The 17,611-nt window shown below is 49.5% G+C and overlaps 1 protein-coding gene across 3 annotated transcripts in view; it reads left to right on the forward strand.

Moving 5' to 3' along the window:
- Nucleotides 1-17,297, forward strand: part of PCGF3 (polycomb group ring finger 3) — a 53,845-nt gene extending 36,548 nt beyond the window's left edge. For all 3 annotated transcript variants that reach the window (XM_026485865.4, XM_026485866.4, XM_026485867.4), the window contains 3 exons: nt 6,421-6,558; nt 12,921-13,001; nt 13,417-17,297. In XM_026485865.4, the coding sequence (XP_026341650.1) occupies nt 6,421-6,558; nt 12,921-13,001; nt 13,417-13,464 (267 nt within the window). In that variant the 3' untranslated portion in view covers nt 13,465-17,297. The remainder of the gene's footprint in view (nt 1-6,420; nt 6,559-12,920; nt 13,002-13,416) is intronic.
- Nucleotides 17,298-17,611: the final 314 nt, after the last annotated feature.

The raw sequence follows: 17,611 nt of genomic DNA on the forward strand, positions 1-17,611 counted from the left end.
GCGTCCCTGTCTCACACCCCAGGAGGTACGGGCCGGTTGTGTATTGGAGAGACAGTGCAGCACTGAGCGGTCTGCATACGCCACTTACTGCTTTACCGTGCTCAAAAGGGAGAAGTGAACTGTCCCAGGGATGCCATAAAAGCATTTGATCCAATCCCATACCCATGGCTACCGAACTTTCTCATAGAGTACCCTAGCTTGGAAGCTCACAGTCATCGTAGCGAAATTAGAATCATCATCTCATTAATATGAGAGACAAGAAAGTGCAGATTATCAGCTGTTACTCAGCGTGGTTCTGAAGAGCCCGGCGCACCGAGGAGACAGACCGAGAAGAGACGTGTGTGTGTGTGTGTGTGTGTGTGTGCACGCGCGCGTACATGCGACAGCAGAATGCCGTCCCTCTCACATCACACCGTTGTCTGATATAACCTAAGACCATCAACGGGGACACCGGTAGGACTTGTGGTTGCTCGTTGGGGGATGAGGTCAAGCTGCAACCTCAGTAGGCGTGGGGGGGCCTTATTCACATAACTTACAAAGACTTAAAAATATTCTAACAAGAAAACGTGAGGCTCCATGAAACCACTGAAACCTTATGGAAGAACATAAGAGAAAAACCTGAATAATCAGGTGTGAAGATGTCCGTTCTCACCCAGTGAATCTCCGTGGTTATGATTTTAACTGTCCTGGTAGAATTCAGTCCGCTGCTTCTGAAGCTCATCTGGGAGACAGAGCTCAGAAACAGCCATGAAGACGAGGGTGTCGGCGGAGCCTGGATGTGTGCGCACATGCACACTTCATACACTCTGGTGTGGGCGTGTTTAACATATGTGCTGCTGTGTACACATACGTGTGTACGTGTGCTTATTAAATACATCATCGGAGTAGTGTGGTTCGAGTACAAGAAGAGAATAACAATCTTGATTTTCAGATGATACGGTTCTGTATTGTTAAAAAAATTACCACGAGCATTCCAGAAATAGAGGTGTGTCTGTGTGGAAATACAGGATGTGATCAGCTGTGTCTCAGGTCAGTGGAGAACAGAAGGAACAGTCGGAAACGGGCACCCCTTGCTGGACACTCCTGGATTCTGGGCCCCTCCACGGTGCCCCGTGTCAGTGTGCGAGCCGGCTGCAGGCCCGGCCTCCAGCACACGGGCCCAGGACTGCTGAAGGTGTGCATACAGGGGCCGCCCCCTCATACTTCATTTCTCGTTCATTGGTTTTTAAATTTCCATTGTTTAATGTCACTAATTTTTGCCTCTTTTATCCTCCCCGTGCCAAGGATTCATCTGTTTGATCGGTTGTTTTCCAAGGAGTCAGTTTTTGGTTTTCATGACTCGGGTGTTCTCTCTGGTCTCTTGAGTTGAAGCCTGTGTCTCTGTGCCCTTCGCCTCCTGCGTGTTCTAATGGGTTGTCAGGCGCGTGCTTTCCTGTGCTTTCGGCCGCGCTGCACAGGGTGTCCTCGTTCCTCTCCTTCCCTCCCCTCTCTGCATCCTCTCCCCAGAGGCGTCTCTCTGTTGTCCCCTCCCGCAGTTCAGAGATGTAGCTCTCCCTCCCTATTTCTCTAGTAGCAGCGCTCTTAAATTTTCACGCGTTTAACTGTGTCTTCTGTGTCCGTTTGTAGAGTCAGCCTCTGTAACTTCTGTTACCTTGGTCTTTTCTGGCTCCCCTCCCCCGGTGTGGGGGCTACCCACCCCCTTCCAACAAGCCCGCTAAAGCTTTGTTCCGGATCATTGTTGGTAGTTTTTAATCTGATGTGATGCTGCTTTTATTCTAAGAATTTTTGCCTGATAATTTTACTAGAGTTTTCACACTGTGTTAATATTTATTCATTTATTTTTTAAAAGATTTATTTATTTGAGAGAGAGCACGTGCGGGAGTGAAGGGAGGGTCAGAGGGACAGGGAGAATCTCAAGCAGACCCCCCTCTGGGTATCTCACAACCCACGAGGTCATGACCTGAGCCGAAACTAAGAGTCGGATGCTCAAGTGACTGAGCCCCCAGGCGCCCCAATAATTACTTAGATTTAACAAAAGGTGGTACGGGTCTTTGTGGGCTTTTTCTCATACTGCTGGGTTTATCCCGTCTTCCTCTTTTGTGGAGTCTGTGTTTCTTCCGGGGCGGGGTGGGGGGGCATCCCTCCTCATTTCTTTTCAGAGAAGGTGAGTGCGTCGCGGACTTCGAGTCCCTCCATGTTTCCCATGTATGTCTGCATGATAATGTGGCTGGGTATCGAATTCTAAATTTGGAATAACTTTGAAGACAAACCCTTCCTTCTCCTGTCACTCAGATGACTTGACTGAATTGTGCACTTTTCACACTAAGCATCAGCAAAGGAAAAACAGCGAAGAGAAGTATGAGCCCAAGTCCGAGTCCGCCTGCAGGCCGGAGTCCTCGGGCCCAGATGCTGACACTCGATGCTTGCCAGGGTTTACTGCTCTCGAACCACGGCTGGGCTGCAGCTCTAGGTCTTTTGTTCAGCAGAGAATTCGAATGCCTGGCACTGTCCTGAATTTATTCGTCATAGAGCACTGGGGACGTTTCGGTCAGCTGGAAGTGTTACTCAGACACCTTGGTGGCTCAGCACCCTGCTCTCTCGCTGCTCCCACTGCCCTCTGCCCTTGTCCCTGTTCCCATCCTTGTCCTGAGCGTGTTTCTCTCTGACGTGTGGCATGAGAGCGCCCACCCTGGACTGCTGCCAGACGGGCCTGGAGCACTGGTGAGTCACTAAAGCAAACGTAAGAAAATAAGCATATACACCTACTTTTAAGAAGAATTTGGCCCTCCTGTATGGCCCACATTCTGCCTGCTTTTTTTTTTTTTTTTAAAGATTTTATTTATTTATTCGACAGAGATAGAGACAGCCAGCGAGAGAGGGAACACAAGCAGGGGGAGTGGGAGAGGAAGAAGCAAGCTCGTAGCGGAGGAGCCTGATGTGGGGCTCGATCCCATAACGCCGGGATCACGCCCTGAGCCGAAGGCAGACGCTTAACCGCTGTGCCACCCAGGCGCCCCTCTGCCTGCTTTTGAGCAAATGGCTGTCCAGTGTTCTCAGAGGTGCCCTTGACCTGTGGGGGTCCCTGCACGAATTGCTGCAGGAGGGCTGTGAGAACTTTGAACTGTCGGAAAGTATGTGCTGAGCCCAACACAGCTGGGCGTGGTGTCCAGGCACCAGAAAGGAGGGGCCGGGGCCAGGGCCAGTCTTTAGATGCCTGCCCTCCCAGGTCTGTGGGATGCAGGATGCAGCATGCTCCTGGGCTATGCTGGTGGCTGGGGGGCAGCCTCAGCCCTGTGGGACAGTGCGGTGGGGGGGTTGGCACCATCCCACAAACCCCAAAGCACCTCCCCTGTCGGGGCCCCTCCCCCCTCCATCCTGGTGAGCAGGGGGAGGCAGGCAGCCATCTGCAAGGGACGATGTGCTGGTCAGGGAGCTCCAGGTGTGTCGGGGCAGGGGATGGAGCAGGGCCTTGCAGCAGGGCAGGTGTGGCCTGCCCATGGGGCACAAGGCTCAGGGAAGCCAGAGCTCCCCATATGGGAAGGCGACCAGGCAGCATCTGTGGCTTGGGCAGTGGGGTGGTACGGGGTGGCCAGAGTTTGGCTTGGGACATGTGTGAAAGTGAGCCTGTGGGACACACTGGTGAACTGGGGAGGAGGACACAGGCCTTGGGGCTCTTACAGCCAGTGAACAGAGAACTGTGTGCTAGGCTGGCTTGCTGGGTTTATAGTTACATCTATGTGTGTAGCCAGAAACCATAGGAAACAGAGAACATGTGTCTTTTCTACAGCTGCCTTTTTTTCAGTCGCAATTCTATTTCTGAGAATTTGGGGATGCATCACGAAACCATGCTGTGTGCTGTGCACACAGGCTACCGGGTGCAGGACCACACTTGTCATTGCTCACTGGCCTATCTGTCCAGTGTCCTACTCACTCTGGTGCTCAGATACTTGAGGTGCTGACCAGCATGGCTGTCCAGGTCTCCTGTACACGTCCCTGACAGGACTCGCTATTCCAAGACGTGATGCCCGGTTGTCGTCCTCATTCCCGTCTTCGTGTGTGTACCAGTGGTGTGGACGTCTTTTCAAATGTTTCCTGGTTCTCTTGGTGCCTCCACTTTTTATCAGATTACTTATTCTGTCATGGACTTTGTGTACTGGGTAATCCGACATTTCCCTCATGTATTTTGTGGGGCCTGATTGTCCCGGGTCACCGTGCGCGGCCTCGAGACTCTGGCGTGGACTCATCATTATTCAGAACTTTGCAGTCTCAAAGTAATGAAATTCATCAGTGTTTCCTTTAGTATCTCAGGAAATTTCCCCACCCCAAGGTCATAAATATGTTCTACATTTTCTTATAAAATATTTTAAAGTTTTACTTTTATAGTGAGATTATAAGCCAGCAGCAGGTGATCTGTGTGCAGCTGGACGGGAGGTCAAGTGTCTTTTCCTCCCGGGTTGACCAGTTGCCTTCTCAGCATTGGCTAATAGGCCCTCCCCACCTGGCTCATAAGAGCTTTACCCCGTGCTGGTTTCCATCCGTGCTTGGGTCGGTTCTGTTCTGTTCTACTGCTGCTGTCTCCCCTGGTGCCAAAACCACAGGGAATTTACTGAGTGGCAATGATGTAATCATTTTACCTGTTAAGTTGTGGTTTCTGATGGGCATATGCCCCCTTATTTTTCTTCTTCAAAGTTATCTTGACTAATCATGCCCCTTTGCTCTTCCAAATAAAAGTTAGAAACCGACCTGCCACACTCCCTGAGCAACCTCGATGGCCTAGACGTCCCACCCCCAGCTCACCTGCCTGCAGCCCCTCACATCTGCCTCCCTGACGAGGGTCCCCTCTGCTCCTCCGTTTCTGTTTTGCTTACAGATGGTTCATTTCGTCTTCGTTCTTGAGCGGTAACGTCCCTGCTTCTTTTCTGCCGCGCTTTCCAGGCACAGCGGCCACGTCGGCAGGATCGCCTGCGGCTCCTTCCTGCTGCCTTCCCCGTGCCTTTACTTCTTCTGTTTCGGATTCTTTGGCTCCTAAATTAGGGTTTGTGTCTTCCATCATTTTGATCCTTCGTCGTTATTTCTTAAATCCTGCCTTTCCCTTGTTCTCCCTTCTTCCTTCAGAACTTGTTACGTATGTGTTAGACCCTCTGTCTGCTGCCCCCTTACTTTTTCCTTGTTTTGTTACTTTAATTGCTACCTTGGTCTCTGCTTCTTTTAGGTAATTTCCCGAAGTTGGTCTTTCACGAAACGGGTGTGTCTTCTGCTGAGACGGACCTGCGGTTCAGCCGCCCACTGGGTTTTTACAAGTTGTGTTTGGTTATCTTTTATACCTGCCTGGTTTTTATTCATAGTGTATTATGTTTTAAACTCCTTCTTTTTATCTCTAGTAATTTTAGACCTACATATTTCAGTTAACTCCTCTATGCTTTTTTTTTTTTTTTTTTTTGAGGGAGAGAGAACATGCAGGTGGGGGGCGGAGGGAGAGGGAGAATCTCAAGCAGGCTCCACAGCCAACGCAGACCCTGACAGGGCTCAGTCTCACGACCCTGAGATCATGCCCTGAGCTGAAATCAAGAGTCGGCCGCTCAACCAACTAGGCCACCCAGGCACCGCTCCTTTGTTAATTCTTTTATCAGAATGTTGGGGGGTCTGGTTGTGCCATTTTTTGTGGCTGCTGCTAGAGAATTCTTCGTTCGTGAGTGCTGTGTTGACTGGGGCCTTCTCGACAATCCTGCATGGCCTGGAGGTCCTTTGTTTTGCAACTGCCAGGCACTCCCTGGTCCCAGAATCCCTTTTGCTTAGTTACGTTCTAGTTCCTTGTCACACACCATGCACTGTGACCCCACTGAGTTGTTGATTGTCCAAGAGGTAACTGTGAACTTTCAAACTTTGTGCCTTTGCTTATGGTTTTTTCCTGAGTCCGGAGTCCGTCCTTCCCTAGTGACTTTGCCATCCTGTTTGAAGGCCAGGTGTCCTACTGCTTCCTTTGTAAAGGCTTCCTCGGTGTATTCATGCAGAGTCAGGGGTGCCCACCACTGCTGGCTGTGTGTCCTTCCTCATCATGCCAGCAGAGTGTTCGGCACAGCCAGTGGGATGGGGCTTGGGGAGAAGCTCGGGACGGAGCTGTGGTCTGTCCGTTTACCTCCGAGACCAGTGCCGTGTGTACAACGAATAAATAATTCTCAGACTGACTTTGAAGTACTGTGTTGGTAAGACAGAATTAACAGTGTTAGATTATATTTCACAAAATGGTAAACGGATTTTAAGGTAATGTGTATAAAACGATTAAAGTAAAACCCTTGTCCACAGTGTTGAGGTCAAACAGATCTCTGATCTCACAGTCGGCTTTGTCACGCTGAACGCAGAGGCCTGCCGCGCAGCGGGCCCCTCCCAGCGAGGCCTGCCAGCCGTGTCTGTCTCTCGCAGGTGAGCATCTGTCTGGAGTGTAACAGCAGCAAGCTGCGCGGATTGAAGCGGAAGTGGATCCGCTGCTCGGCCCAAGCGACAGTCCTGCACCTGAAGAAGTTCATCGCCAAAAAACTTAACCTTTCGTCTTTCAACGAGGTAATAGTTGTACCGCAGATAGAAACTATAGCAAATCATTTCTCGTTTGTGAAGGTGATACTTCCAAAGTTCTTTGGGGGTTTTTTTGTTTTTACATTTTCTTTGGAGATTTTAAATCAGGGGGGATAAAGATCTCTGTTTTGCATGCTCCCAGATAGTGATGGGACGTGATGGTAAAGAGAGTGGCGGGAAGGCCACATGTGAGCATGGGGAGCCCCTTAACAGGAGAGAAAGCTTGCGGGGGTGGCGGGGAGACGGTGACATGTATAAAGGGCTTTCTTCTTAAATTTCACAATGGATGGACGATTGGCTGGGTTGGGGGTGAAACAGGTGGCAGGTAGATAGGTAAGATACTTTCAGGTGTTTTGTGGTAAACGATGGGAATTCAATGAAAGCCAGCTGCCATGGTATGCACAGGGTTGGTGGACAGAAGCCCAGGTGAGTATCGTGGTTCAGACATCACCGGGGAGCCCTCCTGGGGTGGCAGCACTTATGCTAAGTTGTTGGGGTGGGGTGAATATATTTTGCATGTGGGACAGATGTGGATTTTGAGGAACCAGAAGGCAGACCACAGTGGGTTAAATGGTGACCCCCACCAAAAGATGTGTCCATTTCCTAACCCCCCGAACATGTGAATATGACTTTATTAGAAAAAAAGGTCTTTGTCAATGTGTCAAGAATCTTGAGATGAAGAGATCACCCTAGCTCATCCACCTGGGCCCTAAACTCAGTGACAGAGCCCTTGGGAGAGGAGGGCAGACACAAATTGCCTCAGTAGGTTTTAAAAGATAGTGTGTTCTCCAACTACAGCAGCATGAAGCTAGAAATCAATAACAGAAGGAAGACTGGAAAGTTCACAAACCTCTGGAAATTAAACAGCACACTTTTTAAGAAAGGTTTTGTTTATTTATTTGAGAGAGAGAGAGAGCACGAGCAGGGGGAGCAGCAGAGGGAGAGAGAGAAGCAAACTCCCCGCTGAGCAGGGAGCCCAATGCGGGACTCCATCCCAGGGCCCCGAGATCATGACCTGAGCTGAAGGCAGACACTTAACCGACTGAGCCACCCAGGAGCCCCTAAACAACACACTCAAACAACTAATGGATCTAAGAGAACTTGGAAAATACTTAGAGACAAATAAAAATGAAAACACACCCTACCGAAACCTGTGGGATACAGCAAAAGCAGTGCGAAGGGGGAAATTTATGCTGTAAATACTTACATTAAAAACAAGAAAGATCTCATCAACACCCTAAATTTGCAACTTGAAAAACAGGAAAAAAAAACAAACTAAACGCAAAGCTGGCAGAAAGAAGTAAATAATAAAGATTAAAGCAGAGATAAATGGAATAGAAAATAGAAAAACAATAGAGAAATTCAGCAGTTATTTGAAAAGGTCAATAAAATTGACGGGGGCACCCGGGTTCCCTAGTTGGTTAAGGCTCTGACTCTTGATTTCGGCTTAGGGTGTGATCTCAGGGTCGTGGAACCGAGCCACAGGTCAGGCTCTGCGCTCAGCATGGAGTCTGCTAGTCCCTCGCCCCTGCCCCCGCCCATGCATGTTCTTATTCTCTCTCTCTCAAATAAATAAAATCGTTAAAAACCATATTTTTAAAATACCATAAAAATGACAAATTTTGGACTAATGGATTAAGAAAAAAAAAACAAATTACTAAAATCTAAAATGAAAGCAGAGGCATTGTTACTGATTCTACGAAATTAAAAGGATTGCCAGAGAGTACTGTGAACAGTTGTACAACACAAATCGGATAACTTAGATAAGCGGACAAATTCCTGCAAACAGAACCTACCAAGACTACATCACGGAGACATAGAAAGTCTGAATAGACCTACGACTGGTAAGGACACTGAAGCAGTAATCAAAAATCTCCCCACAGAGCAAAGCCCAGGACCTGACGGCTTCACAGGTGAATTCTCCCAAACATTTAAAGAAGAATTAACACCAATCCTTCCCAGACTTTTCCCAAAAATTGAAGGGGAGAGAAGCTTCCCAGCTCATTCTGTGAGGCCAGCGTTACCCTGATACCAAAGCCAGACAGAGATACTGTAAGACCAGCACGCATGATGAACACGGATGCAAAAATCCTCAACGCAATACTAGCAAACAGAATTCAGCAGCACATTACGAGGACTATATACACCACGACCAAGTGGGATTTATACCAGGAACGCAGGTATGGGTCAGTACCCGAAAACTGATCAGTGTGATATGCCACACCAGCAGAACGGAGGGGGAAACCACACGATCATTTCAACAGATGTAGGTCTGCAAAGCATTTGACAAAATTCAATACCCTTTCATGATTAAAAAAAAAAAAAAAAAAAAAACCTCAACAAACTAGGAATAGAATACACTTGAAAATAAAAGCCATATATGAAAACTCACTACGAGCATCAGACTCATTGGTGAAAGACTTGAAAGCGTTTCCTCTAAGATCAGGAACAAGGTAGGAATGCTACTTTCACCACTTCTATCCAACATGGTACTGGATGTTCTAGCCAGAGCAATTGGGGGAGAAAAATAAACAAAACATCCAAATTGGAAAGGAAGAATTGAAATTATCTGTTTGCAGATGATACAGTCTTACATGTAGAGAATCCCAGAGATCGTGCGCACACACACTCACACACACACGTTAGTGTAAATGAATTCAGCAAGGTAGCAGGACACAAAATTAACACAAAAATCAGCTGCGTTTCTGTACATTAGCAATGAATAACCTGAAAAGGAAATTACAAAAAAAAAAAAGTTCAATTTACAATTGCATCAAAAAGAATAAAGTACTTAGGAATTAACTTAATCAAGGAAGTGAAAGACTTGTACAATGAAAACTACAAAAATTGCTGAAAGGAATTAAAGAAGGCATAAATAAATGGAAACACATCCCAAGTTGATGAAGACTTAATGTTGTTAAATGTTAATACTACCTAAGCAGTCTATAGTCAAAGCAATCCCTGTCAAAGTCCCAATGATGTTTTTTGCAGAAGTGTAAAAACCCATCCTAAATTTTATGAAATCTCAGGGGACCCTGAATGGCCAAAACAGTCTTGGAAAAGAATGTAAATGGAGGACCCACACTTTCTGATTTCAAAACTTTTACTATAAAGCCACACTAATAAAAAAGTGTCATATTGGCGTAAAGACAGACGTCTAGATCAATGGAGTTAGACAGCCCAGAAGTGAACTCTCATGTGGGCGCTCAAGTGATGTCCCACGAAGGTGCCAAGACCACTTACGGGGAAAGGATAGTCTTTTCAACCAATGATGCTGGGAAAACTGCACGTTGCCGTGCAAAAGAATGACATTGGACCCTTACCTCACACCATATGCAAAAATTAACTTAAAGTAGATCAAGGACCTAAATGTCAGACCTAAAACAGTAAAGCTCTTAGAAGAAAACTTAAGACAAAAGTTTCATGACGCTGGGTTTGGCAATGATTTCTTGGAGAGGGCAGCAAAGGCACAGTCAACAAAATTTTAAAATTCGACAAATTGGACTTTCTGAAAATGAAAAAATTTTGTACAGAATGTGAGAAATTATTTGCAAGCCATACATCTGATAAGGGACTACTATCCAGAAGATATAGAGAACTCCTAAAACAGTATAAAAGAAACCAAACAACCTGATTTAAAAATGGGCAAAGGGCTTAGATATTTCTCCAAAGAAGACGCATACAGCCAATAGCCATGACAGGGTGCTCAGGGTCACCGTTGTTAGGGAAATGCAAATCAAAACCACCGTGGGAACCACTTCATACCTAGTAGGATGGCTACTGTAAAAAATGAGTAAACAACAGAAGATGGCGAGGATGTGGGGAAACTGGAACACTGCGCCATCAGGGGGAGGGCGATGGTGTGTAAAATGGTGCGGCCGCTATGGAAAACAACGTGGAGAGTCCTCAAAAAATTAAACAGAATCACTATATGATCCAGCAATTCCACATCTGGGTAGGTTCCCCGAAGAACAGAGAGCAGGGTCTCGAGGAGACGCCGGCACCCCCGTGTTCACGGCCGCGTTACGCACGGCCGCTAAGACAGGGAAGCACCCGAGTGTCCGTGGACGGGTGGACAGACGGACAGATAGAAGGATGGATGGATGGACAGTCGGACGGATAGAAGGACGGATGGATGGACAGAAAGATGGACGGATGGATGGACGGTCGGACGGATAAACAAAACGGACACATTCCACACGATGGAGTGTTATTCAGCCTTAACCAGGAACGACATTCTGACACCTGCCACCACCCGGATGAACCCTGAGGACCTTGTGCTCAGTGACATGAGCCAGCCACAAAGGGACAACACTGTATGAGCCCACCTCTGAGAGTCCCTAGAGGGGTCAGATCATAGAGACAGAAAGTGGGTGGTGGGTGTCGGGGGCTGGGGGACGGGGGAGAGATGGGGAGCTAGTGTTTCTTGGGGGCAGTTTGGGAAGATGAGAAAGTTCTGGAGGTGGACGGGGGGCTGTTCACAACACTGTGAATGTGCCTGATGCCACGGAACTGCCCACTTAAAAATGGTTACGATGGCATATTTTATGTGCATTTTATCACATTTAAAAAAACAATAAAAAGGAATAAACTGTCCTGATACACAAAAAGAGAGGCAGAAGGAGATCTGGGGCACAGAGCTAGCAGAAAGCTGTGGAGACAGAGCAGAGGCTGGAGGGGGTGGCCTCCTGGCTTTCAGGCAGGACGCTGAGGTTAAGTCTGCCGTTTTCAGCCCTCCGGCGGTAGGGTTTCAGGGCAGCCGCGGAGCCTGACCCGGAGAGCGCCGAAATGATTTGCTGGTGTGTTTGGCGGAGCTGTAGGGGAAGCAGGGTTAGGGGCTGTGCACCTGGGTGGACAGCGTCTGGGGACAGGCTGCTGTGGTCACTGCTCACACGGTGGAAGGTGAACTAAGGTGAGTGTCGGGGCCCCAAGTCAAGGTTGGGGTCCTTGGTGTGTGGTGCCATTTGGAGCCCAGAGTCATGGTGAGGTCCCCCAGAGGGTCGACGTGAGTAAGGGTCCTGCCTGGGGGAGGTGGGGTTTGGCATCAGGGCAGTCTTCTCAGAGCCAGCCCCAGGCAGCCCCGTGTGTGCCCCCTGTCCAGCCCCTCCCCGAGGATGCAGGGGCCCTTTGCCCTGAGGGAGTTTAAAAGACCATCTGAGTCAACATCATTTGTCGTCAGGGAAACATTAAAACAAGATACCACTCCACACCTGTCAGAACCACCAAAATCCAGAACTCTGACCACATGTCAGCGAGGGTGTGGAGCAACAGGGACTCCTGTCCACGGCTGGTGGAAGGCCATTTGGCAGTTTCTTACAAAACTAAATATGCTCTCGCCGTGCGGTCCAGCAGTCGTGGTCCGCGGTGCTCACCCGAATTACCCAAAACCTCACGTCCACACCAAAACCTGCCCACGGATGCTGATAGCAGCTTTATTCATAATCGCCGAAACCTGAAAGCACCCGAGACGTCCTTCAGTGTGTGCGTGGAGAGATGACCTGTCTTCCACCCGGACAACAGACGATCACTCGTGCTGACGGGAAAGGACGCCCAAGCCATGAGGAGACACGGAGGAGCCTTAAATGACACGACGAAGGGAAAGACGCAGTAGGGTTCCAGCAGTGGGACGTTCCGGAAAAGGCAGAACCGCCAGACAGTAACAAGATCAGCAGTTGTCAGGGGTTGGGGCGGGGGGGGGATGAACAGGTGGAGCACGGGGATTCGGGGGCCGGGGGTGGGCACCTGTCCTGATGCCCTCGTCCAGACCCACAGAATGTGCGCCACCAGGCGTGGCCCTGACGTCGTCTGTGGACTCTGGGTGATGATGGCGTGTCCGTGGAGGCTCGTCCACCGTAACAGACGCCCCACTCCGGTGTGGATGTGGCTGGTGGGGGGACGGGGGCTCATGAGAGATCTCTCTCTGAACCTCCCTCTCAGCGCTGCTCTCACCCCCAAACTGCTCTAAAAATAGTCTTTTTAAAAAAGAAAGGAAAAAGACCATCTGAAGAGCCCATTTCCTTTTTCCACTGAGGTAAAAGGGACCGACTTGGCCAAGAGTGGACTGAGGTGGGGAGACAGACGAGCACAGTGTGGTGACCTCAGCCGAGGGCCCTCGGGGAGGGGAGACATGGGTGCGTGTGGACCCCTCAGGCCCCAGGTGCTCCTGGCCCTCAGGTGAGTTGGGGCGGGGCCTTCCAAGCACTGCCCACCTGTGCCACCTGGAAACGACATGTCACCCTCGGGCGACTGACATTGTGTGGTCCGACTGGCATAGCTGGTGCAGCCTGGAGGCCAGGTGTGCCGAGCGCCATGCCCTTGGGGCCCTGACTGAAGCCTTCTTCTCCCGCCAGCTGGACATTTTATGCAATGAGGAAATCCTGGGCAAGGACCACACGCTCAAATTTGTGGTTGTCACAAGGTGGAGATTCAAGGTAAGACCTTGTAAAGGTTGGATTGTTTGATTGTCAGAGTCTGCTACAAATGGCAAACTTCTTTTCTGTGCATATTTTCAACTAAGAGCTTAGAAATAACTGTCACAGGGTTGTTCTGAAAGCAGTCATTCTGAAATCATCAGTGCCCCAGCCACATAGGGTCCTTGGGCAAGCACCATCTCTCCTGGCCAAGGCCACCCCACCCCACCGCAGCAGGCTGCTGTATTCAGAGGGTGCCCCCCCGCCCCAGTGCAGGAAGCAGATGGCAGGACCCCGACTCGAGGGGCAGCCCGGAGAAGGGGGTGATAGCCGCCGGGAGTGGGTGGGGCAGCGAGTGTGCGCAGGCCCCGGGGAGGGGGCCCCGTCAGCGCGGCTGGCGGCTGTGACGGCACCGTGCTCTGACTTTGTCTTGCAGAAGGCGCCACTCCTGCTGCACTACAGACCCAAGATGGACCTGCTCTGAGCTTGGCCGCGGCCGGGTCCCGCCGACCGCGCTGTCGCCCGCGGGTGCCGTGGGGACCAGATTTCTGAATAGAGTATTTATAACTTTTGTATGAGAGAATTCACACTCAACAAGACACTACCAGCACCACGGTTACAAGACGACGAAACACTTCACAGTCTCAGCGGCCGAACGGGCGCCTCTCACAGACTAGATGGTAAACATAGTGGCCACACGACCTGTGCTTGCTTTCCAGGCCTTGAAATCTGGTCATTTCCGTTCTGTTTATGAATTAGGTTCACGGTAAGCCTCAAAAATACTTGTACGTTTACCGAACCCTTCCTAAGTTATTGAAAACAACCTCTCTTCATGGTGAATGACAATATTTATGTTGCCTTTAGCTTCCTGAAGACTTAGAAGGGTTAGATAAAGGGTTAATTTAAGAGCATTCCATTGATACTATGAGTTAGCCACGGTATTTGATTTTCCACTTTGCGAACCACGAAAAGTCGACAGCTCCCCTGCCTCGGGGGCGCTCTGGGCTCCGAGGATGCACTGGGGCCACGCGCCCTGGGGCGGGGGAGGGGCTCCACCCGCGCTGCTGGCCCGTCGCGGGCCGGGCGCTGCACAGGGTAGGGCGGAGCTGGCCGGGCCGGCCCAGTGCTGGCCTGCGGAGCCGCCCTAGTTCTTCAGCATCACCGGTCGCAGATAGGGCTCTGATCTCTCAGGGCTGCCACTTACTTCCCTCCATTCTTTCCCGTGGTCATCGTGCTGAAGAGAGAGGCGGGGGCGTGGTGTGGGGGTTTTCCGTGGGTCGGAGGAGGACGGGTGCCCCAGGCGTGCAGACCACCCCTCGCCCTCCTGGACGGCTTTCGCCTGAGGCTGTCGTCGGGGAGATGCGCCCTCCAGCCAGCTTGCGCTTCGGAGGAGCCTGCCGGTGGTTCTTTCGGTACCTTGATGGCCTGAAATGCCAGTCGCAGGCAGCACACACTTTGTTAACCCCTTTCTCCTCCCAAATGTTAATATTTTTGTGGAATTAGTGAATAAGCTCTGCCAGCACACAGGCGTTTGTCCCTTTAAAACAGTAACTTGGAAAGTGTAAAGGCAGGAGGAGAACGCAGCCGTTTTCCGGGGCCATGGAAGTGTTGTCCTGGGGTTCTGTGTCCGTCCTTGTCCTCTCCGTCCGCACCGTCCGTTTGTCTGTGAGCTCTGAGTTCCTCCCGGTCCTCCGCAGTCACCCCCCGGGCGGCCGCCAGCGCCGGTGTCCACGACCGCCCACCTCCTTTCTTCGTGGGGTATGTCACCGCCCTGACTAGAGTTTCTTCTCACATTTGCTTTGAAAGTTAGCGTTGGGTTTCTTCTGCTTCCTCTTCCATATACGTGAGACCTAATCTTGGTGACAAGAAAACCATTCAGATTAATTCAATCCAAGGGACCCTAATGTAAGACCTCTTAGAAACCTAAAAACAGGTTCTGTTAGGAGTTGGTCAGCGTTCGCCTCTCATTAAAGCCCGTTAACGCCCAGTAGTGAGTGTCTGACGCGTTCGGTTGGCCAGCTTGCTGTCCGTCCCAGGCGTGCGTTCGAGTCGCTCCACGAGGGTTAGCGAGTAGGTGTGTATGAGTCAACATTACCTGTCTACCTCAGCATACACACTACTACTGACGCGCCGCACAGCCACGCGTGACCACAGTGCGGTTTTAGGTGGAGCGTTCCAACTGGCTATTTCCCTGGGTGGCGGAGGAGGGGAGGGCTCAACAGTGTAAGCACCCAAATTCAGACAAAATCAACTCACAGTTCAGATTCGACTGAGTGTCGCTGTAATAATCTCCTAGTACATATTTGTAACTTTGTAGCTATCTTTGAAATCACTTGAATTTGCTATGGTGCTAAGTGGACGTGTTCCGATGCACAAGGAGGTGGAGACCGAGCCAGCGCTAACACCGCCGGCTGGCTGCTGACCCTCCTGTGACCCCCTTTTGTAATCGTGTTAACCTGACAAAACCTCAGCAGCAGACGTACCTATTTTTCTAAGATTCCTCATGCAGACTGTCTTCACTGCACGACGGCCCCGGGGACCCCTGCCCCTCGGCTGACAGGAGCCCAGAGCCTGTGTCCCAGGGCAGCTTCCGTGGTCCCTTCCCCACTGGCACACTTTCATTTCACCTCAAAAGGCTGAGTTTTGTTTTTTCGAGCATGAAAGCCAGGATCAGTTTCTTTTTTTAGCAGACGGAGTTCCTGTGAAGTGGTTTTCACGACTGTTTACGCTGGTAACACAAGTGCTGTTCAGTTACCTTCCTGCGTCACCGTCACCGGCAGTGGGACGCGCCTCCCAGCACGCGGTCTCACTACATGCAGTTTTCATGAAGATAGAAAATTCAGATAGAATATATAATATTGAATTTAAGATTTGGGGGGTTAAAAAAAAGAAAACTTAACTTTATAAAATTATTTATTCTATTTTAAGCCTTCTATCATATTTTCCCATCCAATTGTTTGGTTTCCGTGGTCCAGCTTTATTTACAGGCATATAAAATGAAATTGTGACATGTTTTGCAAGCTTCTTCTTTTTACTTTGAGTAGCTTTTACTTTGTACGTTTTTGTTTTATAGAGATGATGAAGAGCATTGTTGATGCTTTTGTGCAATAGGTTCCAAGACGCATTTATTAGACACCTGTTCAAATTGTAATGTCGCATCTCTTCTGCTAAATCGAAAGGGAACGTCGGTGGAATTTCAAAACATGTACATTCGGCTGTTTGGTTTTTCCTTTTCACTGTCGTTACAAGAATGCTGTTTGGGGATGGTTTGTGTGTGTGCCCCGTACGTGACCGGGCAGGCTGCCGGGAAGTGGTGTGTGGCCGCCCTGGGTCTCCTGCTTTCAGACCCTGCGCGCTCACAGCCCTGGATGCCCACACTCTGGACGGAGCTACTGTCCCTCCAGGGCGTGCGGCCTCTGATGCCTCCTTGTGGTGAAGTCTTTAGAAAGTCATTTCCTTTTTTCCTCAAAGCGCACAGGAGGGCATTTTACAGCAACTTAAAATGTGTCATTGGATTGATTGTTCTAGGAACACGCCAGCTGATCTCTACTTTATACGTGAATATTAGATATGCTCTCGAGACATTGAAGGTAAGCGGCGCAGATAGCTAAGTCAGAAACAGTCCGGTTTCTCTGTTTCCTCAGGAAATCATTTTACACTCCACCACATCACGTGTGACCTTAGCATGATAAGCCAATGTGTTTCTCTGCCCTGGCATTTGAACAGACTCGTGAGGTGGGATGAGTAGATTAGAAGACCATTATTCAACCTAGCCGTAATCTTTACAAAGATCCCGTCCCTGCCAGGCAGGGACAGGTGTGATGCGGCCAGCCGCCAGCCCACCAAGGAGGCTCTGCCCTCACCCCCCGCCCCCCGCTCTCCACCAGCATCGCGTGTGGTTCACCACGTCCATGAGCACATCTGAAGGATGGACTGAAGTTTGAGTGTCCCCTAAAATGTGTGTAGCATTAGTGTAAACGTCTATTCTGACAACTTAATTGGGTCTAAGGAAACCATTTTTCCCCAAATGATGTGGGTCCAGGGCGTGAGCCACCGTTAGCCTGATTGCCACGTGTCGCGGTTTATTGAGATGACAATGCAGATACATATTTTTGACTGTTTAATTTGAAAGTTTACATTTTTTATGCTTTGTGTTGGTGTGTAATTTTTGTACTATTGGTGGCTAGTTTTTGTCTAAAATCTTTTTTGGAATATTGCTTAAATGTTTTGATTTTATGATAGTGAAGCTTGTACTCAGTGTTTTGCCAATTAATATTATATGCTTGTAATAAAAGCAAAAGAAAAACTTACCTAAAATTCTTTCAAGTTGGAAATTTATAATCTAAAACACTTGGTTTTTTGGAGTTTTGGGGTTTTTTACAGATAATGTGAAGTACCTCTAAGAGCCTAAGATAGATGATCTGTTACGTACTGTGTGTAATGGACAGTACCAGCCCCCGCACGCCGTTGTCTGCCTCACAGATGAACTGCCTCCGTACTCTGCTTTGCGCGGCCCTTGTAGCCGCACACTTCAGTGAGGCTGGTCCAGTGGTTGGCGGGGTGTGAGTGACGTCCACGCCGCTCGTCTGTTTGCTGGGAGTGAGGACTCCCTTTGGTTTGAGCTCCATGTG

Source organism: Ursus arctos, unplaced genomic scaffold, assembly GCF_023065955.2.
Source record: "Ursus arctos isolate Adak ecotype North America unplaced genomic scaffold, UrsArc2.0 scaffold_9, whole genome shotgun sequence".
NCBI lineage: Eukaryota > Metazoa > Chordata > Mammalia > Carnivora > Ursidae > Ursus > Ursus arctos.